Raw genomic sequence first — 25,650 nt, forward strand, 5'->3', positions numbered from 1 at the left:
GACTTCATCAAGATAAAAAGCTTCTGCACAGCAAAGGAAACAGTCAACAAAACAAAGAGGCAACCCACAATAGCCCGGTGATGGGTATCAAGGAGGGCACGAACTGCATGGAGCACTGGGTGTTATACGAAAACAATGGATCGTGGATCACCACATCAAAAACCAATGATGTATTGTATGGTGACTAACATAACATAATAAAATTAAAAAAAAAAAAAAGAAAGAAAGAAAATGACTATGGGGCACCTGGGTAGCTCAGTAGGTTGAATATCTGCCTTCAGCTCGGGTCATGGTCTCCGAGTCCTGGGATGGAGTCCCATGTTGGGCTCCCTATTCATCGGGGAGTCTGCTTCTCCCTCTCCCTCTGTCCCTCACCCTCTGCTCGTGCTCTCTTTCTCTCAAATATATAAATAAAATCTTTTTTTAAAAAACTACTGCAGCTGATAAGTGAGTTTAGCAAGGTTGCAGGACACAGATTGATATATAAAAATTTATTGTATTTCTATATACTAGCAACAAACAAAAGACAATATGACTTACAATAGCATTAAAAATGAAATACTTAGGATTATATTTGACAAAATATGCATGAGACATCAATACTCAAAACTACAAAACATTGCTATAAAAAGTAAATATGACCTAGTAGATGAAGAAATATACCAAATTCATAGCTCAGAAGGTTACTATTGTCATGATGTCAACTATCCCCAAATTGATCTATAGATTAAAGGCAATCCAAACAAAATTCCAGAAGGCTTTTTGGCTAGAGATTGAAAAGCTGGTTCTAAAATTCACATGGAAATGCAAAAGATCTTGAATAGCTAAAACAACATTGAAAAAGAACAAGATTGGAGAACTTATACTATTTGATCTCAAGACATTATTTTGCTACAGTAAACAGACAGTGGGTATTGGTGTCAAAAAAGACAGACAGATCAATAGGATACAATAAAGTACAGAAACAGGCACCTCCATATATAGCTAACTGATTTTTGACAATAATTTAAAGGCAATTTAGTAGAGAAATGATAGTCTTTTCAACAAATGGTGCTGGAACAATTGGATATCCATATGCAAAAGAGATAAAAAAAGAAGCAAAAACTGGAAGAACTAAATGAGAGAAATAGAAAAATCTACAATTATAATTGGATATTGTAATACTCCTCTCTCAGTAATTCATAAAACATGTATACAGATGAGTAAGAAAATAGAAAAATTGTCAACTTTTTCAACCAACTTGACTTAATTAAAACCGTGAAAAGGGGGCACCTGGGTGGCTCAGTCATTAAGCGTCTGCCTTTGGCTCAGTTCATGATCCCAGGGTCCTGGGATGGAGCCCCATATCAGGCTCCTTGCTCAGCAGGAAGCCTGCTTCTCTCTCTCCCACTCCCCCGCTAGTGTTCCTGCTCTCGCTATCTCTCTCTCTGTCAAATAAATAAAATCTTAAAAAGAAACAATAAATAAAACCGTGAAAAGTAATAAAAAGAAAACTCATTTAGAATGGCATCAGGAAGCTAACAGGGGGAGCTGTGATGTCCAGCACTTGTCAATTGTAAATTCAAGAGGAAGAGACAGATCTTGCAAGTCAATTGTACTATTATTCTAGCAGGAGGAAGAAAGATTTCTTCCTACCCTGGTAAGAGCCCAGCCAATGAGAGACAGTCACAGCTCAGCCAATGAAAAGTGATGATACTTTGAACTCCCAGTTTACTCCAATAGACTTTTATTTTATAACAGTCCCACCCAACTCCCCTTTTTCTCGAAGAAAAAGTATTTCTCTCCTTTGTTCTCTGGGACTTGCCTGTGGTTTAGCAGTAGCTTGCTTGTTCTGGATTGTAATTCTGAATAAACCCATAAACCCATTTTTGTTGGTAAAATAACTGGCAGTTTTATTTTGAAGGTTAACAAAACATATAATCTTCAATACTAGAGTCCACGTTATTTCCATGGGCACATTGAACACTCACCACAATAGACCATATGTTAGATCATAAGATGGGTCTTAACACCTTTGAAATCACACAGAGCATATTCCATTACCACAAGAGAATTAGATGAGAAATCAGTAATGGAAAGATGATTGAAAAACCCCAAATATTGGAAACTGGACAGCATGTTATTAAATAATTCATAAATCAAAGAAGAAATCACAAGAGAAAGTAGGAAATATTTTGAAATGACTACTAATAAAAACATATATAAAAATTTGTGAAATGCAGGTAAAACAGTTTATAAAGGGAAACTTATAGCTTCAATGCTTATATTCCACCTTAAGAAGCTAGAAAAAGAGGGCACCTGGGTGGCTCAGTTGGTTAAGCGACTGCTTTCGGCTCAGGTCATGATCCTGGAGTCCCTGGATCGAGTCCCGCATCGGGCTCCCTGCTCGGCAGGGAGCCTGCTTCTCTCTCTGACCCTCCCCCCTCTCATGTGCTCTCTCTCTCTCATTCTCTCTGTCTCAAATAAATAAATAAAATCTTTAAAAAAAAAAAGAAGCTAGAAAAAGAAATTAAGCACAAAGTAAGGAGATAGAAAATAATTAAGGTAAAAGCAGAAATTTGTAAAATAGAAAATGAACAAATAGAGAAATCAATAAAACCAAAAGTTGTGTTGTTAAAATAGTAACACTGACAAACCTCTAGTTAGAGTGATCAAGGGAAAAAGAGTAGATGCAAAATACTAATAACAGGAATGAAAGCGGGAGGGGTGGGGAGGGAATACTAGGGCTCTTACAGCCTTGGAAAAGATACAAAGGGTGTATTATGGGACACCTGGGTGGCTTAGTTGTTAAGTGCCTGCCTTTGGCTCAGTCATGGTCCCTGGGTCCTGGGATCAAGCCCCACATCAGACTCCCTGCTCGGCGGGAAGCCTGCTTCTCCCTCTCCCACTCCGCCTGCTTGTGTTCCCTCTCTCGCTGTGTTTCTCTCTGTCAAATAAATAAATAAATCTTAAAAAAGAAAGAAAGAAAGGAAGGAAGAAAGAAAAAGAAAGAAAGAGTGTAATAAAAAAACAAAGGGTGTATTATGAACAATACATTTATTATGACAATAAATTTTTTTGACAATAAATTCGATCACTTAGATGAAATGCACAAATTTCTTGAAATTGCCAGAATTGACTCAATAAAAAATAGAAAATTGGAATGACTTGAATTTGTAATAAAACCTTTCCCTAGGGGTGCCTGGCTGGCTCAGTTGGTAGAGCATGTGACCCTTAATCTCAGGGTTGTGAGTTCGAGTCCTAGTTTGGTCATGGAGCCTAGTTATAAATAATAATAATAATTAACACCTTTCCCTAAATCAATCTCCAGGTCCTATTGACTTCACTGGTACATTCTAGCAAACCGAAGCAAAATTTAGGTTTGAGGTGCCTGTGGAAAGCTTAAGCAATTAACATTTTATAGGTTGTATAGATCTTGAGACTACCAAATACTTACTGGACATGCTGTGGGATGTGAAATTAGACTATCTAGTTTCTCATCTGCTTCTGTTACTTCATAGTTATACAACCTTGGAAATTATTTTAAATCTCTCAGAAAACATCTATGTCGCAGGTTATCAGGGAGAACCAAAATATATGTGAGAGAAGTTTGTTTTATACTCTAAAGTACTCACGTATATGATGATACTAATATTTAAAAGTAACAAGCTGTCTTTTCACAGGCTTTACCATAATTAATTTTTTTACCATAATTACTTTTTTATGATGATGGTGGTTGTTTGGAGGAACTTATGATAATCCTGTCTGGGCCTGTCCAATACAGGGAAAAGAAATAGGATTTCTGCACAGTCAACTTTAGGAATTCGGGTTGGCTTGGATGTGTAACACAAAACACTCAGGAAGATACCTGGCCTAAACACCCTAGAAAATTATATCAAGCCAGAGGCAGGTTTTTCCTTTCAAGTTTCCTAACACAACGGGCCATGTAATCATATATGTCGCCAGGGGCACATTTTACTTTCAAAGAGTCCTTTTGTGATTTTGCTTCACACTTACTGTGATTGGATATTTGTGCCCAAGGAATTCACTCTGTATGAGATGTTTTTGGCATCAGGAAGCATTCCAGTTCACCACCCTGGAAAGTCTTTGAACCCCCTCCATTTTTTTTTTTTTTTGTGGAGGCTTATCACTTAGGCACCATTGATTAAGTCTTTGGCCATTGGTGATTGATTCAACCTCCTGCCCCCTCCCCTGCCTGGAAATCAGGGGGCGGGACTGAAATTTCCAACCCTCTATTCATGGTTGGTTCCCCTGGCAGCCAGCTCCACCAATCTTCAGGGGATTTTCAAAAGTCACATCATTAACATAAACTTAGTAGTGGTTGAAAGGAGCTTGTGAATAGTAAGACACCCATTTCACCTTTATGGCTCTGAAGTCACTTAAGGAAGTCATTTAAGGAAAACGAGACCAAATGGAACAAAATATGGTCCCATTGTTCTTATCACTTAGGAAATTCCAAGGGTTTGGGGAGCTGTAAGCAAGAAACTGTGGCTGGAGGACCAAAATATATATTTATTATCAATGACAATATCAATAATATTGTTATAATTACTTTGCTTCCCTCCAAAACTAATTCATGCTTTACTGAAAAAAGTCATAATGAAAATATTTAAAATATCACATAGCAAAATAATGGGATGTAATTAAAGTTGTACTTAGACATAAATTCTTACACTTAATACATTTCTTGAAAAATCATGAAACACAGAAAACAAGGAAGAATCCTCAAGGAGATAAAAATGAAATGGCATATTAATTCTAATCATGGTGAGAGGAAAGAAATAATAAGGACAGAAATTAATAAAGTAATAATAGAAAAGTAATAAAAATAAGAACAGAAATTAATAAAATGATTAAAAAATATAAAACTAACCCCAAAGCTGATCCTTTGAAAAACATTAATGAAATAGGTAAGTTTCTGAGAATATTAACCCAGAAAGAAAGAGAAAAAACCACCAACAAATAATTAATATTAGGAATGAAAAGGGAGCCATAACTATAGAATTGTTAATAATTTAAAACAACTGAAGAGAATACTGACTATATACATTTGAAAAACTTAGATAAAATGGAAAAAGTAGAATATTTGAACCATGAAAGTTGAATTCAGATGAAAATAGAAAAACTTAATATTCCAAAAACCATTAAAGAAATCTAATCAGTACTTAGAAGTTTCTCCCCAGTTGTCCCAACTCCCCACACGGCCAACCGCCTCCATATATGTTTCAGGTTGAGATGATTTTATAGGCAAATTGTTACTAAACTTTGGCTGAACAATAAAAAAATCTCTATCCAGTGGTTTAAAGATATTATTGCCCTGTCTTTTAGTCTCCATGTTTTCTTATGAGAAGTCAGCAGAATTCCTATGACTATTCTTTTGTATGTAATATCTCATTTTCCTCTGGCTGCTCTCAAGATTTTCTTGGTTTATAGCAGTTTATTTTTGGTTACAGCAGTGTGACTATGATGTGCCTATGTATGATTTTCTTCATGCTTATTCTTTTTGGGTTGTCTGTTTTCTCTTGCTTATGTTTTGTTCTACTCCTTAGGGTTTAATTTCTGTTGCTCTCTTGGGGCGCCTGGGTGGCTCAGTCAGTTGAGCATCTGTCTTCAGCTCAGGTCACTTTCCCAGGATCCTGGGATGGAGCCACGCATCGGGCTCCCTGCTCCACGGGAAGCCTGCTTCTCCCTCTCCCACTCCCCCTGCTTGGGTTCCCTCTCTCGCTGTCTCTTTCTCTGTTAATTAAATAAATAAAATATTAAAAAAAAATTTCTGTTGCTCTCTCCTTTGTTTCTGATGTAGGTTGGAAGTGTCAGGAGTGGGGGTGGGTGGGTAGGAGACATACAGGACCCCTTCTCCTCCTCAATATATATCAGTTCCAATCCTTTTGCCTATGAGGGTTTTGTCTACTTCATAAGCAGAAGTCCAGTTCAGGTTAATCTGCCCTCTCCTGGCACACACCACATCCTGCCTAGTAACAGAGGAGATACATGTGCTCAAAGTTGCACTACAGCTTTGATGGATTCCTAAGCCGAGCCAAAAATATTCTAGTTACCAGTGGAAAACATTTCAGATCCATGTAATTGTGTGTTCTGAAGCATCAAAGAACTTTTGGGTGGACCCTAGTCAAGGAGGAATAGCTCCCAGGCAGTTCAGCTACTGATAAAACTTAGTGGTCCCTGTGCGGAAGTGGGGATTCCATAGCTCTGCCTAGGTGCCCATTTGGTGATCTACAAAAGCCCATTCAAGGGCCTGAATATGGCCTGTGGGACCTCTAATGACTGGGTCCTTGCCCCCCATTGCCACTTGTAGGTCATAAACCCAGGCCAGTGACAGGACTTGGGAGTCCAAAGGATTACTACCTTAGTTTTAGACCCATAAATCACCCTGCAATTTGAAACAGTAATTGGCAATTCTGGATTCGGCAGATATTTTTCCCAAGATGGCCGCACATCTAGCCCGATACTTTTACAGTTGTCTTAGGCTCATGTAGAAGCTTTCTATTGAGAACCTTTAAAATGTCCACTAGCTACTATTTTGGAATAGCAGGGTTCCCAAGCTCAACAAATGTCATTCATCAGAGGCTTGCCATCTCTTGCATGGGATTTTACCAGGGAATGCAATGTGACCACTAGTTAGCAGAACTCAATGTCCCTTATTCCCCAACCTGGTTTCCACCACCTTTCTTAAGTTCACCTACAATATAAAGTTTACTTTCGTAGAAGGAAATCCTGCCATGTGTGAGCCTGGAGGACATTATGCTAAATGAAATAAGCCAGACACAGAAAGACAAATACTGCATTATCTCACTTATATGTGGAATCTTAAAAAAATAGAACTCGTAGAGGCAGAGAGTAGAATGGCCATTACTAGGGGCTGGGAGGTGAGAGAAATGGAAACATGTTGGCCAAAGGGTACAAACTTTCACTTACACAGGCTGCTTAAGTTCTGGAGATCCAATGTACAGCATGATGACTATAGTTAATAATACTATGCTGTGTACCTGAAATTTGCTAAGAGAATAGATTTTTAGTGTTCTCACCACACACGTGTGCACGTGCACACACGGTAACCATGTGAGGTAATTAGTTTGATTGTGGGGATCACTTCACAATTCATAAGTACATCAAAACATCACATTGCACTCCTTAAATATACACAATTTTTACTTGTCAATTATACCTTAAATAAAGCTGGAAAAAAGGAAGTTTACTTTTGTGACAATTGCTTGTTATTTCAAGAAAGCAGTGTTAGTAACTGAGTTAATTGGGAAAGCTGTTGTACCAAGAAGACCGGGAAGGCCTTCAGTGGGACTGCCTTTAGGCTGTGCAGAGTGGGGGCAGGTCTGGGATAGGATGGGATGGAGGTGAGCCTTCCCTGCCTTTTCTGGGGACTTCCTGCCTAGACTCCTAGCCTCAGCACTACCCCATAGTCTGGGTAATGCCTCCCTTTGGTAACCTTTCCCTTCAAGGGTGGGTGGGGGTGGGGCAGATTGGGAAAAAGCCTCAGCTGCTGCTTTAAGCACCCCACACAATTAATGGTCAGCTCCAGCTGGTGTCCTGAAAGACATTGAAATCCTACACCTTTTTTTCTTATGATCGAATTGATTTTGGCATCCACTTCTGGAGTTACTCTAGTTTTTAAGAAAATGTTCATCTGGGATGTCAAGGACCACTCAGGCACAGCAGAAAGTCAGGTCAGCACCAGGGCCAAATCCAGAGCCTGCTACAGTGGGGAAGCTAGTTTCTGAGAAGCCCATCTCTGGACACCATCTTGCACCCCAAGAGACTTTCTCAGTGAGTAAAAGTCTTCCCTGAGCAACTCAAGGAGCTCCCAGCCTACCCTGAAAGATGGGAGAGATGTCTGCTCTGATCCTGAGTCTTTATAGACCACCCAAAGATTATGCTGGTGATCAACAAAAAATGCACGGTGAGTGTATTTGACAATACTGTCTCAGATCCTCTTACTTCAAGTCTATGTTTCATTTCAGGCTCCAATCCTCAAAACTCTAGCTTCCAACCATCTTTGCTTTCCCAGTCTTGACTTGTAGGACTCCCTTAGATATGGCTTACATTTGTTATCTTTTTCTTTTACTTTTTGCTGCTAGAGATAACATCTGGCCAGATGCCATCCTAAATAGGCTCTTTGCACATTGGGTTGCTTTGCCAATGCTCTGTTTAGGCTTGCCAGGACTGACCCACAGCTCACTGTGGGGCAGAGGGAGTCAGTTTATGCCAGGAAACGTGTTTGCAAGTGGGGAGGTGATGAGGGTGAACTAAAAGAAGTGCCACCAGCACTCTCCAATCTTTCCTGAGATGGGAGACTGAGCAGCTTCCACTCAAGAGACTTGAGGGCAGCAGGCTACCTGGAGGACCAGAGTTCAATTAAGGAATATGGTGCCAGGGTATTTTGCAAGGACTCTGATGATATAGGCTAGTTTGTCTAGGACATCATGAGTACCAGGAAGGCATGTTGGACCTTGAAGACCAACACTGGAAGGAAACACAGTGCAGTGTGGACAGGAGAGTAAAGATGAGAACTGATGATCAGAGTCTTGCATTTGGGGTGGACAGCGGATGACAACAGGATGCAAGGCTTGGCAGACTGGCTGGTGCAGGTGGAGATGTCAGATGACTCTAAGGCCTGAAGAAACTCATGACCCTGGTAAAAAACAAACAAACAAACAAACAAAAAACCAAAAAAGTTGTCTTCAGCAGTGGGCTATGTAATCTTGGAGGCCTCAGTGTCCAAGAGTCAGGACTGGAGACATAGTAAGTGTAAGGTGAGGCCAATTTTTTAAGAGGTTTTTGCTCAAGTGATTGGGAGAGGGTGTTGGGCATCCCTCAGGACACTCATCTTGTAATAGGCCGATCGGCATTGTGTACAGCTCAGGGAGGACTCCTCCCCTACTGCACTGTAGAACAGCAGAAGAGAAACAATTTTGAGAAGGCCAATGGCAAGAGGAACTTTCCTCCTACACATCTGCAAGGTAAAAAAATGACTTCATCCAAAAGATGCAATATTTTACCTCTAGGTCATTTCACTCTTGGCAGAATAGACGTGGTGAATTTATCTGTACAGTAACTTGCTCAAGAAAATGAGTTGGAGGTCTCTGAGGGAACAGGCCTCCATCTGTTGTTTCTATGTATTTTAAAAGGGAAATCGATGATGGGTGACTGCGCTTTCTTTCATCCCTGGAGACAAAGCTCAAGTACTCTTATCCCAGCATTTTGCTCTCAGGTTTTCCTATCTAGAAGAGTTCAGACCTTCTGGCTTTGGTTTGATTTTCTAACCTTACCTATCAATTTTTCTCTTTTTTGTAATGAAACTCCTTCAAGCAATAGCTAATACAGAATCAAAATACATGAAATGAAAACCTCAGCATTTTATTAGCATGTATTTATTTAATAACTTCACATTTATAACATTTTACTTTGTATACTGTCAATAATTGAAAACAAAGAGGCCATTTTCATGAATACAAAAAAAAAAAACCCCATGAAAGGGTGTACTGGACATTTTGGTTGAACAGTATTGAAAAATTATAACATAGAAATGATCACAAATGGTACCTTCTAAAAAAATGCTTTTCTTACAATCTCAGGATATTCGTCCGTTAAAATTATCCACAATTGGGAAGAATAATTTATCGTTTCCAAGTCCAATCACTAACAACAGTCCAGCTGCTGGCATACTTATCACAAAGATAACAGACAGCAAGTACTCAAATGGACCAGAGCTAAAATGGTTTCTGATGCAATGTTGTCCCAACTTGACTGACAGATTACATATTTACTTGTTATCGCACCACTGTTAGAACAATAAAGAGAGCATGCACTGAACATTCAGTAAGTATCATGAAAATCATGAGTCTTAAGTACTGAAGGCTTTCTATGTTCCAGGCATCATGCTAAGGGATTCAAAGGCATTATGTCACTGGAGCCCAACAACAACCCTATTCTATTCTGTTCCCATTTTCCCAACGAGGAAACTGATGTTTAGAGAAGTTTGCTGTCTACAAAAAGGTACCATGATGCTATATATCAACTAGCATTTAACCGAATGGTGCTCATTTATGCTCCACGAGCACACATTACATCACAGGGCATGCATGGACATGATTTAAACACCTGTGAGGTGCCATTAACTTCTTTAATCTTTGAACAATTAAGTCCAGATATGTGCTCAGATATCACAAGGGAACGTTACTTCCGAGGTCTGCACAAAACGAGTCCATCTGGAAACATAAGTGAGCCTGTGGGTGAATGCCAATGTGTGAACATTTGAATATCGATACACTTGAATCTACCTGTTTTTCAGTAGAGATGTGGAGTTTAAAATACATTTTAAAGATGGAACTGCTGAAAAATCTCTGCAGAACTGTGGAGCACAACTTGAAAAATCAGGATTGTAGTGGCGGGAGGATTAGCAAGAGTCCAAAAGTTCCGGACTTCTATCTCAGCTCTGCCACTTGTTAGCATTTCTATATTGAGGAGACCACTTAGCTCATCTGAGCTTCATCTTCTCTTTCAAAAAGGGCAACATGATACCCTGTTGGGGTTGCTGTGTACATTAAATGAGATATGTGTAAAACACCTGGAACATAATAGACCCTCAGTAAACACGAGCTCCTTTCCTCTCCTTCGTCCCCTTTGTCGCCACTAAAAATCTTCTCTGACCAAAATGGTCTGCTCGCTAAATCCAATCCTCCCTCTCTAGCATGTCTTCCCATAATGTCCACTCTTTCTCAAAGGTGTCTGGCATACTGTAAATCTCTTGAAAGCAGCGATTAGGCTGAGTCATCTATGTCTTGAGGCTCTGACCCAGTGCCTGGAACTGACCATCTGACACCTAGCGGAAAAGTGGAGGAGTGCATCCCAAGTAAAGAAAGAAACATCATAGCGGAGGTGGTTGTATTCATTTGGCAATGGCACTTCTACGGGTGTTGTGACTTATTTACACATGAAGTTATTTGCTTCTCCCATGCCGAGGTCACATCTTCAAGGAGGTGGTAAGCTCCCTGAGAGCACCGCCCATGCTCCTAGGTTTAGGATCCTTACCTCTTTGACCAGCGCCTCACACTGCTAGGTACTCAGAGAGAAGGTGCTGACTTGAGAAAGGAAATCACCTGACAAGTCCAAGAGCTTAGATTTTTAAATAAATTACAAAAGATATATATATTTTTTTCCCTCACATCATTTCTTTCTTTTATGGTAGGGGTAAACTTTGGTCTATTTGGGAGACCTGAAGTGCCTCAGCTTCCTTGAGGCTTCCTATCTCATATTTGGAATTTAATCTGGTGTTTGTTCATCATCTATGTAGGGTCCAAGCAACTCTCGGATAATTTTTTCTGAGAAAGAAGCAGCAAACCTGGCCCCAAAGCCTCGATTTCAGTTGTGTACATTTAACGACAAAAAGAGCCACGCCGTCTCAGCTGGATAAAGTGAATGTCCCTAGGTGCACTGGCTGTGGGTCCTGCGCTGAGCTGGTTTTTAGTCATCTGCCTCGTGATCCCAGTGGCCATAGCCATCCCCTTCATCTGGCTCTTCAATATTCTCGTTTTCAAAAGAGGCCTCTTCCTCCTCTTCCTCCCGGATTACCTTCATTAGCTCAAGAAAGCTGGGAGGCGGGCCCTGATCCTTCAGCTCCCTCAGCCTGCACCACAGGACCTCCCTAAGGCTGGCCCCCGCCATCACCTGTTCTAGGCGGACCTGATCTGCGATATTCCTGGGGATGGCTCGTTTCTCCACGGCTCGCCGGAGCAGGGTTTCTAACCGCAACACATAGGCTGAGACCTTCTCCCCCTCCTCCTGATAGGTTTTCAGGTACTTCACCTGGTAGGTCCTGCGGCTCTCCAGGCTTCCAAACACTTGCTTAAATGCCTCCAAGCACTCTTCCACGCTGATGGCCGCGTTGTCCGCCTGCACTATATGCATGATGTCCAGGGCGGGGCCGCGCAGGCTTTCCATCAACCACCGTTTCTTTTCTGCCTCTGCTACCGGCCACTCTTTGACGATCTCAGTGGCTTGTTCCAACCAGGTTTCAAAGGGCTCTTCCTCGGGGGCGGGCACGGCACTCCCCGAGAACACTCTCAGTTTCCGGTATCTCATGGGCAGCAGAGGCTGAGGGGCTTGTGCTATCTCCTGCCCCAACCAATGAGCCAATAACTCTGGCTAAACACAGGGCACGGCGGCCAGAGACACTCCCTCATGGCCGAGGGCTCGGAACATCCCCGAGACTGTCTGTCCCTCTTTTTCCAGAAAGACGTTCAGTCGTTCAAGAAATTCGGTGTCCTGGTTAGGGGTCTTAAAGATCACTTTCCAGATCCCCCCCTTTCCCTGAACCTCACTGGGTATCACCGAGACATCAATATCCTCCATGAGCTCTAATAAGACCGCATTGGCATTCTCCTGCTTCCTGAATATTTTGCCAAGCAGTCTATACCTGCCCAGAGCCTTCAAAGTCTCCTGGAGAACCTCCTGAATCTCAGCCTCATCACAGTCCACTGGTATCCCCCATAACCATCAGTGATTTCTGTTCATCCACACTCATGATCCTGCACCAGTCCTCCAACAGTGCCAGAGCCATCTTCTGAGTATTTGCTCGCTCTAACTCTACAGCTGCCGATTAGTTTGTGGTGCAGATACGCTGCCTTAGGACTCAGAATACCCTGCCTGAGCTCCTGAACTTCTACTCCACCCCTGAATGGGTCCTAGGCCACTCCCACAGCAGTCCCAAGGTCTTCTGGACCAATAACCCTTACTTGCCCAGTGGCAAGAACTCAGCACTTCCAGCTATGTCTCTAGACCTGACCCAAGGTGGCTGGTCGGTATCTCGGTTATGACAGTGCCATTCCCTGTGGCTCTGCAGTCCGGGGTCTGCCGTTGCTCTCTCCCAGATGCTAGCAGCCACGTGGTGCTGTTGACCCTTCTGCGAGTGCCCGAGACACCTGTAAGAGCTGTTTCTGCCACTCTCCCAGTCTTTGCCGCCTCGCCTCGCCTCACCTCTCCTCTCGCTAGTCATGGGGAAAGGCCTCCATTCTGCACCCCTGCATCCCGAGCTCCTAGAGAGATGTGTCCCAGCAGGGTGACTTGGACTCCTAGTGAAACAATGGTCAGTTTTACCACACAGCCTTTTCCTTCCCAGGGAGCATCGTGCTTTGGTTCATGACGCAAGTGGGGGTAGGCCAGGGGTTCTGTCTCACATTGGATTTACATCTGCCCCACTCTGTCAGACCTCTTTTTTGTTTGGACTGACTTTTTTTTTTTTCTTTTGGGGACCCTCCTGCAACCTGGCTTCCCCACCATTTGCTCATCAGGCATGCCAATTAATGTCTGAGCCCCAGTTGAGGACAGGACTCGAGATTTTCCTCACGTGAAGAACGAAATCAGATGTGGCTAGATACCTGTGTATGTGTTCCAGTTGTTCCGTGAGAGTCACGAGCTTATTTAGTCAGCTTCTAGAAAAGGAAGATGTCACCCAACTCCACACAATGGTGTGTCTGGGTCTGTCTTAGCTCCAGCCAAGTCAAGCTGCCCTGTTACACATAAATAACAATAATATATATTTATGGCTTTGATGATAGCCAATGATGACTATTAATGCACTTATTTTAAAAAATGACAATCCTTTATAATTAAATCTACTAAACAAATGGAGTTGCTGCATTTCTTTGATTAAAAATACAATTAGAAATCACTCAAACATTTAAAACCAATTTAATATAGGTATAATTTAACTTATATACTATACTATAGGCATAACAATTTAGTATAGGTTTAACAATATTTTTTAAAGATTTAATTTATTTATTTAAGAGAAAGAGCAAGTGAGAGAGAGAGAGCACAAGCAGGGGCAGAGGGAGAGGGAGAAGCAGACTCCCCACTGAGCAGGGGCTCGATCCCAGGACCCTGGGATCATGACCTGAGCTGAAGGCAGACACTTAGGCAACTGAGCCACCCAGGCGCCCCTAGGTTTAACAATTAAAAAAAGAAATCTCAGAACCAAGTTAGTTAAACTTGGGATTATGAATTCTCTTTTGTTATGTGCGGGCAGGCTTTGCAAATGCACAACTAGGTGTTTCTTTTGCTATGAATGTTAAAAATGCTTCATAACACTTAAGCTTGACTGGGTCATTGGAGGAAAAAAGAAAAACAAGAAGCACATCTGTGGAGAGTGGTGGAGACTGGGGGATGTAGAAAGGGAAGAGTTTCTACCGTCTCCCAGTTGGTCATGGGGTTGTGTGTTAAGGGGCTCGAATATTCTTCGGTAGGCCTAAGACATCCCCATCGGTCCAAATGGGGTCCATATGCCACAGATGTCAGCCCGTAGCTACGGTGGCACCTGCTGTCACTGCAGGCACATTTTCCAAGTCCTTCTGGAAGGTGCAGAAGGCCTGGCATGTGCTAGAGGGCCAGGAGGGCAAAATGTCGGATCCGACCTTCAGCCAGCAGCCCTAGGGACCTGAGCCCAGTGGCATCTCCATGCCACACTCTCCCTCCTAAGATAAGGGGGTAACCTTCTTCTCGTAATATTTAGAGGGAACAGGAGATGTAAAAAGGCACTGAATGCCCAGGAAGAAACATCTCCAAGGTCTACATAATAACGGCCATGCGGAGCTTAGGCTACCTTTGGCTGGCTGCTTCTTCCAAAGGCGATCTCTACCTGCAATGGAAATATTTGGACGTGGAAAAAAAAAAAAAAGTAAAAATCTCGTATTTTCTCATGTAAAGATGGGAGAAGTTGGAAAAGGAATCAGATTTTCAGCTGTAACTATTGGATCATTTAGCCAGATAGTGAGTGACCTTGGCCAAAGCACCTCAATCTCTCTAAATCTCAGTTTCCTGCTCTGGAAATGGGTGATGATAAAAGCACTCATCTCACGGGCTCACTCTGGGTAGGAAATGATGTAATTCGTGTGGAAGCACTTTATTCAAATGCGAAGCACATCTGGTTCAAAGTCCAAATGCGTGCCTCCGGTTCTCTGGGCCTCCCAGGCCCTCCCCTCTCCTCTCGCAGTTCTCAGCGGGGTCCTCTTTCCCACCTGTCATGGTGGGCTCGTCTTCAAACTGTGACTGGTTGTCCTCCAAATTTAACTCCATTCCCCAAACTGTCCCTCAAGATGGGAGTGGGGGGAGGAGGGTATCCGAACTTAATCCTTCCAGGAGCAAGGGCTGACAATGGGAATGGATCCTTGGTCACACTGTGCTGCGCGACGGTCTTGCGGTATACAGCTTCTCCAAGCCCAAACCCACCCTGGTTACTGAGCATGCCCAGATCTCCCTCCCCAGCCGCCAAAGGATGGGCATCATTCCTGCAGGATTTTGCCACTATGGAAGGAGGGGCGGGGCTGTAATCGCCCAGAGGCAGGGATTGATCCATGGAAAAGACATGGGGACAGGAATAAGCAATGAAGGACTCTCAGAGACCGCGTTACCGGCACAAATCAAAATGCTCGTTATCTGCCCACCAACCCAGTAGCTGTAGCTGGTAGAGCCGCACATACACACCAAGTCCCACACACCTTTCCCGGGCGTGGCCTCGCATAATTCAAGGCACAGTCACAGAGTGCACCCCGTCCCCTACCCCACCACGGGACTCGCGCGCACGCACTTTACATCCCAGGCACTTGGCGTCTGGCAACCTGGGAAACCCCGCGGCTCTGGCGCAGTGCGCAACGGGGGCGGGGGATTGAGGCGGGGCACTCTGGGTGCGGAGAAGGGCTGGGGACTTGGGGAGTGGGCTTCAATCTGCGTCTTACCCTCTGTTTTGGCAAGGAAGGAGGGGCGGAAGATACCAAATCAAGACGTTCTCCTGGGCCCTTCTTACGGGTGCAGTGGCGCAGTTACGGCAGACGACGCCTTCGGGCAATAGAACAGGTCTCTACCCACTCTTACTACACGTTGCCGTTCGGCGCCAGAATTTGCAGACTGCACTTTTTGCTACACTCCCACGGCGCGTAGACCTATGTCTTTATCCACTTCTCCCCCGCCTTTGCTACGCCCCTCTGCATTTCTCCCCGCCATGCTAGGCGCCCCCTACCACTGTGGGTGCAGTGAGTGAGAACCTTTTCGTTTCAATCTCTGCGTAGCCTACCAAGGCCCTTGCGTAACCAGGTTTGGTATCCCATGCCTCGTAAGGCCCCCACTTCTCCATATGGTCTGCCCCTTCCCCTCCTCCGGGTGTCCAGGCGTCAGTCGGTTCGTCCCTCTTTCCCCATCCATCAGCTCACACCCTGGGTAAGGGGGAGAGAACCCTCTCTCCGGCGGGCCCTTGCCCCTGGCCCACCTCTGCAATGCGGTGGGGGAGAGGCTCCTGGGCCAGGAAGGTGGAGGAGAGGGGCGCAGAGGCCAGGGGCTGCGCCCTCCGGTCCTCGCCCCTACGTGCCCTGCCCCATACTCACCCTGGCGCGGAGAGCGGTCAGCAGGCACTGTGCTCCGCATCCATTAGCGGGTGGTCTGGCCGCTTCACTTCCGGAGCGCTGGGCTCTTGGCGGCCCGGCCCTCCCCTCCCTCCCCTGCGCCCGGCTCCCCTCCCCTGCGCCGCGCCCCGCCCCCGCCCCGCCCGCGCCTCCCTCTTCCCGCAGCTGCCAGGAACTGGCAGGCTCTCTGCTCCCGCTGCCGCAGCGGCCGCCCTTCCAGACCCAACTTTGCTGCTCGCGGGAGCTGGCGCGGCGGCGGGGGGCGTGGGCAGGGAGGGGAAAAAGCGGGGTCAGAGGGAGGGACCGCGAGGGGTGGGTCGCTTGCTCGGCAGCCCTCCTTCCTTTCTGTACACCTTGCGGTAGGCAGAGAGCGGCAGCCTCGGCAGCAACCAGGGGGTTTGTGCACTGAGAGACCGATTTAGGGACCGGCAGACGGACGGACGGAGAGGACCCTCCCCGAGCTCCCGCGCCATGGCCGAGAGGAAGCAATCCGGGAAGCCGGCAGAGGACGAAGAAGTCCCTGCCTTTTTTAAAAACCTGGGCTCAGGCAGCCCCAAGCCCCGGCAGAAATTCTGTGGCATGTTCTGCCCGGTGGAAGGGTCCTCCGAGAACAAGACCATCGACTTCGACTCGTTGTCTGTGGGCCGGGGCTCGGGGCAGGTGGTGGCTCAGCAGCGGGACGTCGCCCACTTGGGCCCGGACCCTCAGCCGCCGTACTCCCGGCAGGGCCGGCGCGCCGGCGGGGAGCCATCTGTTGAATCGAGCCGGAAGGTGGAGATCCGGCGGGCCTCGGGCAAGGAAGCCCTGCAGAACATCTACGACCAGGTTGGTATGGGGGTGGGGGGGTATTCGAGACGCAGGACCAGATGCGGGGTCGCCCCTCCCTCGTCCCCCTTCCAGCTCGGTGGAGAACCGAGGATCCCAGCGGGTCCACCGTCCTGCCTTGCTTGAATATTGCATCCTCAAATCTGTACATGCACCCCACCCTACTTGCCCCTTCTACGTACAGGGTGCGGAGAGGCTCGGGCTCGGCGGTGGGCGGCTACGCGCCCACAAAGGCTGCCAGAGCCTCCCTGGGCCTGGGAGGTGGGGGGTGGGGGTAACGGATGAACCGATCCCCGGTTGGGGGTCGTATGGTGGTGTGGGGGAGGGTTGAACCGATTCCATTCTTCTTAAATCCTTCCGGGCGGCTTCCGATTGCAGTTGTGGCTGAGTGCCCCACCCTTTTTTGATGCATCTCGGAGCGTGCAGTGGAGGGTTCGCATGCAGGCCCGAAGGCTCCCCGGGGTTCGGGAGGGGCGGGGGCTTCGACAGCAGCTCCCCGCCGCGCCCTGCGCGCTCTCCCACGATACCTTCTCCCTCGCCCTCCGCGCTCGCGTCCGGAGCTCGGAGGCCAGGACCATGGTCAGCGCCTCCGCGGACCGCCTGGGAGGATCTCCTCGCCCTACTCCTGTTCGCCGCGTGAAACGAGGGAGGCTGTGGAGTCACCCAAGGAACCCGAGACGCTCCAAATAGCCCATGTGGAGAACAAAGTTCCGCTAAGTATCTCAGCAAGGGCTTCCCAGAGTGCTCCCCCCCTGCCACTATTTGGGAGGTGCTTTGGGGATGGAGACTTAGTGGATTATGTTCAAAGGGTGAAAAGAAAAGAAAAGGGGAAAATCCCTCACATTTTGAATAGATTGTCAAAGAGGGGCTAGACCCCCCTATACCGTGTTAATGGAGAAACAAAGAAGGCCAATTTGGCAAACCTTGATTTTAGAAGATATTTGTTATCTCTGGCCCTTGTGGACGGTGTGCATTTTAAGTGCGGTAGTCTTCTCGCATTTTTTTCTTTATCAGGGTGACCTTCATACTTGTGCATTTTTTTCCACATCCTTAATTTCTCAACCGATGAATTACAGTGTGAAATGTTTTAATACTTGTTTGCTGTTTCTCTCCCATGCCCACTGGTGAAGAGGAGAAATCAGTCAATGATTGATAATTGAATACCTATTGTGTGCCTTGCCTTGTGGGGCAGGGAGAAGGTTAGCTATAAAAAGTTCAAGGTGATTTCTTCTTAAGGGGTGTTCAGAGTAGTTGGGAGTGGTCTCTACCTATTCCCTGAGTGAGTCCACCAACATTTATTTAGTATTCAGGTTGTGTGCTTATGGTGAACGCATGGAGAACAATTAAGGAGTTGGTGATAATGGCTGGAACACGTTACCGTTTCCTGACACAGCATAGAGTTTTGCAGCTTTTGACTTTTATTGCACCAATTCTAGGAAAGATAAACCATTTACTGTCATTTTCAAAAGGTGGGGCAATTAATTATTTAATTGGTTCCTCCTCCCCCAGCTCTGTCCTCTGATTTATTCATATAGGAGGTACCTGATATCTGTATTTCACTATGAGTCAACCCAAAGAACTTAATCCAGAAAACTCACCTGAATTCAAGTCATCAGACAACTGAAGCAAAAGTTTTAAATAATGTAACAAATATTGAAACATGAGGGAGTGTGAAATACTTTCCCAGGTGAATACATTAGATGAGGGCCAAACCATGATCATACAGCCTCATGGTTGTGTGAGTATCCTCATCTTTAACAAGTTGTGCTGGTAATCCTAATGTCCTAAAGGGAGCAGAAAAATGCCTTGAGATAAGGAAGGGATTATTTTTAAAATGGCAGATCAAGGGACAGAGCTTGAGAATGGCAACCCCTATAATAATGGCAGTGAATTAAAACTCAGGTTTGAAAGGCAAAGTTTCATTGGGTTGAATAATACATCTCTTTTCCTGTCCATTTGGAAGCTTAGATGTTTGATCATCAGCTTCTTGTTTGAACACTCCCTGATTTTTTTTTTAAAGATTTTATTTATTTATTTGACATAGAGAGAGATAGCAAGAGCAGGAACACAGCAGGGGGAGTGGGAGAGGGAGAAGCAGGCTTCCCACTGAGCAGGGAGCCCAATGCTGGGCTGGATCCCAGGACCCTGGGATCATGACCTGAGCTGAAGGCAGACGCTTAACGACTGAGCCACCCAGGCACCCCGAACACTCCCTGATTTTAATAGACATTTGAAATTGTAAACCTAGGGTGCATGGAGGGGGAGATTTGAAGAGGAAATACCCAACCGGAACCCCAGCCACTTTTAGCCTCCGTAACACCCACATTTGCTTTAGTTGCCCAGTTATTAGCAACAGAAGATGATTCTGCTTGGTTTTTCTGCAGCCTTCCCTGAATTTTCATTCAGTCTTGCCTTATCACATAAGGCAACGTGTTCCTATGGGATTGGTTTCATTCATGACTAAGAGCACTTACCGGGATCAGTACTTACAGTGGTTGAATATTTCATGTCTATACAAGAGAGAAAAGGTATTTGGAGTGTATGTGTGTGTGTGTATAACAATGGTGATTTTCAAAAGCACAGTTGGGCCCACCATTTTGATTGACTTGAGTAGCCATCACTTAATTTTCAGCTAATGAGCAATGTGACTGCCAGCATCTCAGTGCATTCCTGTCTGAAGCCTTGGGACAAGAGAGGAGGAGAACTAGAGTGAGTGGGCCCTGGGGTCCCTGATTTGCACCACTTTCTTCCCCTGAATCTGTATTTATAGGTATTGTTAATGTATGGTTGGTCAGAAGTGGCTTTGTCCACCTGTAGCAGGGTGTCTGCTGTTCCTCTAGCAAGGCTTTGGGAAAGGAGGGAACAGGCTTCCTCAACCCAGATGCCATGTGGCTTGTGAGACATGGGTGTCTGCATTTGCATTTACAGGTGATAGCAGGTAATCACCAGAAAAAATGGGTGTGGCTTGGGCTGGGATGTTAGGTTTGGGTGAAGGGAAAGAGCCAGTGTAGTGAATATGAATGAGGAAAGCTACCTCTTTACTCTCTTTTCCTTTGTGTCCTTTGCGAGGTCCACTTTGGGCTGCAGTGAGGTAAGATTGGTTATCATCTGTGAAGGACTCTGAGCCTCTTGGAAGAGAGAGCCAGAAGGGCAGTATTATTGGCCTAATTCCCCCTTGCCAGTGCCTCCTCCCTCAGCCTCCTCCCTTCCTCTTAGGAATTCCCTCTATTCTACCTCAGACACAGTTTAGCCAGGGAAGCTGGATCATGAGCATCTCTTCCAAAGGTGCTCCCAGGCCCTTCTTCCCACAGCAAACCTATGTGTCTGGGGAGTGATTCTCCATTTCTCCAGTGCAGATGCCAATGAGTAAACTATATAGGAGTTCCACTGAACTTGACAAAATTCCCGTCTGTAAAATGCTTTTTGATATTCCCTGTCATTGTGTCTCCCCTCATCCCCTCTCCAAGTTGATTAACTCCCAGCCCTAGGTGCCCAGTGACCCTGCTGCCCTCTTACTGTTCAATGCTACCCTTACCCCATCTTGATGGTGATGCCCATTCTAGATCTTTCTTCCTCCAAAACAAGTTCTGAAATCACTCTTCTCCTTTTCGCTCACTTCTCCCATTCAAAATCCCTTCCTTATGTTTATCTTAGCTAGAAAGAAATCCCAATGATTGAAGGCTTCCGTCTGTTATGTGAATGACTGATACGTAGGTTGTCCCCAGAGATACTTGTCTGATAGTAGGCTAGCCTGTTCAATAAGATGAACAACTAGTTAGCCAGATATGTGGTAGAGATTTGGCTGGAAGCCAAGAACAAGGGCATTCATTTGATACTTTAGAGGCCACATTGTTTCAAAAGAGGAAACACAAATATAAACATTTGTATGTTCAGGACTCCAAAAAGCCCCATCTGGGATCAAAGGGAAGAGAAGGAAATGGTGATAATCCATAATTATTGGTATCCCTTGATTTCCCAAGTAATTATGGAACTAATCATATAATTAGTTAAACTAAAAAAATAATTGTGGTGAAATACACGTAACATACAATTTATCTTGATCATTTTTAAATATACAATTCAGTAATGTAAATATACTCCTATTGTTGTGTAATCAGTCTCCAGAACTTTTCATCTTGCAAACTGGAACTCTGCGTCCATTAAACAGTAACTCCCCATTTCCCCTTCCCCCAGCTCCTGGTATCCACCACCTTACTTTCTGTCTCTATGTATTTGACTACTCTAGACATCTCCTATAAGTGGAATCTCACAGCGTTTATCTTCTTGTGACTGGCTTACATCACTTAGCATAATGTCCTCAAGGTTAAACCATGTTCTAGCATGTGACAAGATTTTTTTCTTTTTTTAAGGTTGAATAATAGTCCTATAATTTGTTAAATTTTAATAAGTCATTGATGATTGAAAATTTGTTGTACAATTAATAGATCTGCAATCAATTAATTGTGAGAGGAAGTAAGAAGGGTTACATTGGGGATGAAATAGACTCCTCCAGCCTGGGGCCTGAGACCTGAATAGAAGAAAACCCTCACCAACTAAACAGCATCTATCATCTGTCTCCCTTGTGGCTCAAGGGTGGAGAAGAAAATTGCTGTCATTGAATCTCCAGTGGCAACTTGCTGTCATTGAATCTCCAGTGGCAACATCTGGTTGAATGTTGCATAGTTCACAAACTCGTGGGCCATGGGAATCAGGAACGGGCTGGGCATTTTCCTACCGTTGGTAAAGATAGGCCAGTTTTCTTGTGGGTCCTTTGGTGCCAGTGTCCCTCTCTCCTTGAGAAAGAAGGGAGAGTCAGAATTGATCATGGAGTTGAATGTACACTGCCACTGAATGTCAGAGCTTGAAAGAGACCTCATGATTATTTAATCACCTCATTCTAGCAGTGGAGAAAGCAATGCCCAGAAAAATCGTGCTTGGTCCCATGGAATTCAGGTGATGGTTTCAGCATTAGGATGGAGGCCTCTCACTGCCCAGTCCCACTCCTAAACCTTGTTATTTTGGTAGCATTTTATCTTAGATCTGTAGAGTATATTATTTTGAAACTTGCATTATTTCTTAGAATGTGTAGAGTATATTATTTTGAAACTTGCCTGGACACCTTCTGATATAGGCATTTCCCCTTTTTGTAAGTAAGGACACTGAGATTTAGTGATATTTACTGACCAGTCCCAAGGTCTTGCTTTTTAGTAAGTGTATGACCTAGGATTTGAACCAAGGTTTCCTGACTCAGTGCTGTACTTCTTCTTTTTTTTTTTTTTAAGATTTTATTTATTTATGTGAGAGAAGGAGAGAGAGAGAGAGAGTGTGTGTGAGTGGGGGGGAGGGGCAGAGGGAGAAGGACAAGCAGTCTCCATGCTGAGTGTGAGCCATGACCCTGAGATCATGACCTGAGCTGAAATCAGGAGTTGGATACTCAATTGACTGCACCACCCAGGCTCCCCATCAGTGCCATACTTCTTGCAATACACCATTCTGTGGCTCCACTCCACTGCCAGAGATAGTGAGTTTAAAGATATAATTTAGTTTTGCAGGCAAAATATTTCATATCCCATTAAACTTCATATGTTCTATGGGGTAGGCCCTGTGCTAAATGCTTTATGTGTGCTATCTTATTAATCCTAAGGTAACTCTATGAAGTAGTTGCTACTGTTATCCTTATTTTGCAAAAGAAATATCTGAAGGTAAAAGAAACTTGCAAAGCAACTCGCTAACTAAAAGCCAGAGGCAGGATTTGAACCCAGGTCCATGGGACTGAATAGCCTTTTAATCACTGTGATGTACTGAATTGCTTTCTATATTAATCATTCTTTTCTCATTTTATCTCCAAAGAATTAACTATTACAAAATAGTTCTGAGTGCCTACTTTGTTTTCTGTTTTGCAGTGTACTTTTTGACGCCATTTATAAAAAGGACTGTTGATCTGTCTTTATGAATGTGCCCTAAACTGCTGATATTCTGTCCATCATTTTTTTTTAACACAAGAAATATCTTCAACTATCGCTGGGACAGAGGCCAAATCTGACAGTGTGAATGACATGCTTTTCTAAGATTAGAGCAATGTGATGACAGTGTGATTTTTCCACTTGATGTAAATCATGAACTACAAGCAAATAATGAGGGAACCATCAATAAAAACATTGGCGGACGGGCTGACGGACACTTGAATTTGGCTGGCTCCAGCCCATGGCAAAGGCTGGTAGCGTAGGCCAAGAGCTGCACACAAATAGTGCCTTGAAGGGGAAGCATCTGGTCTTGAAGGTGGTGGCTTGGGGTGTGTTTTTGAAACATGTATAGACAGCTTGCTTGGTCTCTGATTTCAAGGCAGTTCTCTGGTGGAAAGAACTCTGAACTAGGAGTCAGGAAACCTGGCTTGTAGTCCTGGCTCTGTTGTTCACTAACTGAGCCACCTACCTGCACAGTCACCTAACCTGAGCTGTCATCAGGAGGGGCCTTAATCTCCAAGACTCCTCTGTTTCCACTAAAGGCTCTGAAAGAAACTGATGCTGTCCCCAGCCGTTCTTTCTTTGTTTTTTTCAAAGTTGCGGTAAAATTCATGTAACATCAAATTCTCCTTTAAACCATTTTAGTCTACAATCCAATGACTTCTAGGACATTCACAGTGTTGAGCAACCATTTAATTCCAGAACATTTCATTGCTCCAAAAGGAAACCCCATATCCATTAAGTGGCTACCCCCCAATACCCTCTCACCCCAGCCTATGACGACCACAAATCCACGTTCTGTCTCCATGGATTTGCCTGCTCTGGACATTTTACATAAATGGAATCCTACAACACGTGGCCTTTTGTGTCTGGCTTCTTTCATTCAGTGTAATGTTCTCAAGATGAAGCCACGTGGGAGCGTGTGTCAGTCCTTCGTTCCTTTCCATCACTGAACAGAATTCCATTGTTTGTATATATCACATTTCATTTATCCATTCACCAGTTTATGGACATTTGGGTTGTTTCCATTTTTTGGCTTTTATGAATAATACTGCTGTTAACATTCTTTTACAAGTTTTTGTTGAAACATGTGTTTTCAGTTTTAGGTGTATACCTAGGAGTGGAACTGCTAGATCATATGGTTATTCTATGTTCAGCTTTTCGAGGAGCTGCCAAACTGTTTTCCACAATTTTACTTCCATTTTACATTTCCCCCAACAATGTACAAGGGTTCCAGTTTCTTTCTGCACATCCTCCACAACACGTTGTTTCCCCCTTTTTTGGATTATAGCTGTCCCAGGGGTTATGAAGTGGTATCTCATTATGGTTTTGATTTGCATTTTCCCAGTGACTAATGATTTGAGCAGCTTTTCATGTGCTAGTTGGTCATTTGCATACCTTCTTTGGAAGAATGTCTATTTGAATTTTTTGCCACTTTTTAAAAAATTGAGTTGTCTTTTTGTTGTTGCGTTGTATGAGTTTTTTTTTTTTTTTAAGATTTTATTTTTAAGTAATCTCTACACCCAATGTGAGGCTTGCACTCAACAACCCTGAGACTGTGCTCTACTGATTTAGCCAGCCAGGCACGCCTACAAGTTCTTTATATATTCTGGATATCAGATATATGATTTACAAATATTTTCTCCCATTCTTTTTTTTCCTTTTTTTAAGATTTATTTATTTATTTTTGAGAGAAAGCGTGCTCACGAACAGGGGTAGGGGCAGAGGGAGAGGGAGAGAGAGGTATTTCCCAAATTTGTAGATGGTAAGTGGTATCCTGCTTTTTGCCAGTTTTCCTATTAAAGCATTCATATTTAAACACTGATTTGTAAAAATTCTATATTAGAATGTATCCACTTAGGGGCAGAGGGAGAGGTAGATAGGAGGCTTGTTGCTCATTGCCCCAGGGGAGAAATGAACCAGGCAAAAAGCAGAAAATAAGGAGAATTTGGTTTCCAAAAACCCGAGCCCATCAAGGATATTATTCTCGTAACCTCTGAGGCAAATCACAGTGTTTTTCTCCTTTCCAATATTTATACTTCATATTTCTTTCTGTTGATGTACTGTTGACTAAGAGTTCCAGGAAAATATTAAAAAGTTGTGATGATAGCGAGCTCCCATGCCTAGCTCTGACTTTAATATCCAGGTTGCCCAATTAAATGTGATATTGGCCAATTTGACATAAATATTCTTTCTCTGGTTAAGGAAGTCTCCTCGTCCTTCTTGCTAAGAAGTTTCATTCTAACATTTTTTGGTAAAAATCAAGAATGACATTGAAAATTATCAAATGGATTTTGGCCTCTAGTGAGATAATCATGCGACTCATTTTTTTATTTATGAAGATAATGAATTATATCAATAGATGTTCTATCATCCAACCATTTTTGAATTCCTGATTCTGCTGTGTTCTTTGTTTAAATAAGCTGCGGTGTTTGATTTGT

The 25,650-nt window shown here is 44.1% G+C and overlaps 2 protein-coding genes across 2 annotated transcripts in view; one reads left to right on the plus strand and one right to left on the minus strand.

The window, feature by feature from the left end:
* Positions 1 to 9,384: 9,384 nt before the first annotated feature.
* Positions 9,385 to 16,514, minus strand: PNMA2 (PNMA family member 2). Its single transcript, XM_081810404.1, is given in 5 exon segments — positions 9,385 to 12,516; positions 12,518 to 13,100; positions 13,407 to 13,538; positions 14,630 to 14,665; positions 16,404 to 16,514. Coding segments are annotated over 2 exon segments (1,095 nt in total). The 5' UTR covers positions 12,590 to 13,100; positions 13,407 to 13,538; positions 14,630 to 14,665; positions 16,404 to 16,514; the 3' UTR covers positions 9,385 to 11,493.
* Positions 16,515 to 16,877: 363 nt separating this feature from the next.
* DPYSL2 (dihydropyrimidinase like 2) overlaps positions 16,878 to 25,650 on the plus strand; it is a 133,720-nt gene continuing 124,947 nt past the window's right edge. The window contains exon 1 of the mRNA XM_081812866.1: positions 16,878 to 17,246. Within this exon, the coding sequence (XP_081668992.1) occupies positions 16,893 to 17,246 (354 nt within the window). The 5' untranslated portion in view covers positions 16,878 to 16,892. The remainder of the gene's footprint in view (positions 17,247 to 25,650) is intronic.

This window comes from Leptonychotes weddellii, chromosome 2 (assembly GCF_054177405.1).
Source record: "Leptonychotes weddellii isolate Sample4059 chromosome 2, ASM5417740v2, whole genome shotgun sequence".
In the NCBI taxonomy this organism is placed as follows: Eukaryota; Metazoa; Chordata; class Mammalia; order Carnivora; family Phocidae; genus Leptonychotes; species Leptonychotes weddellii.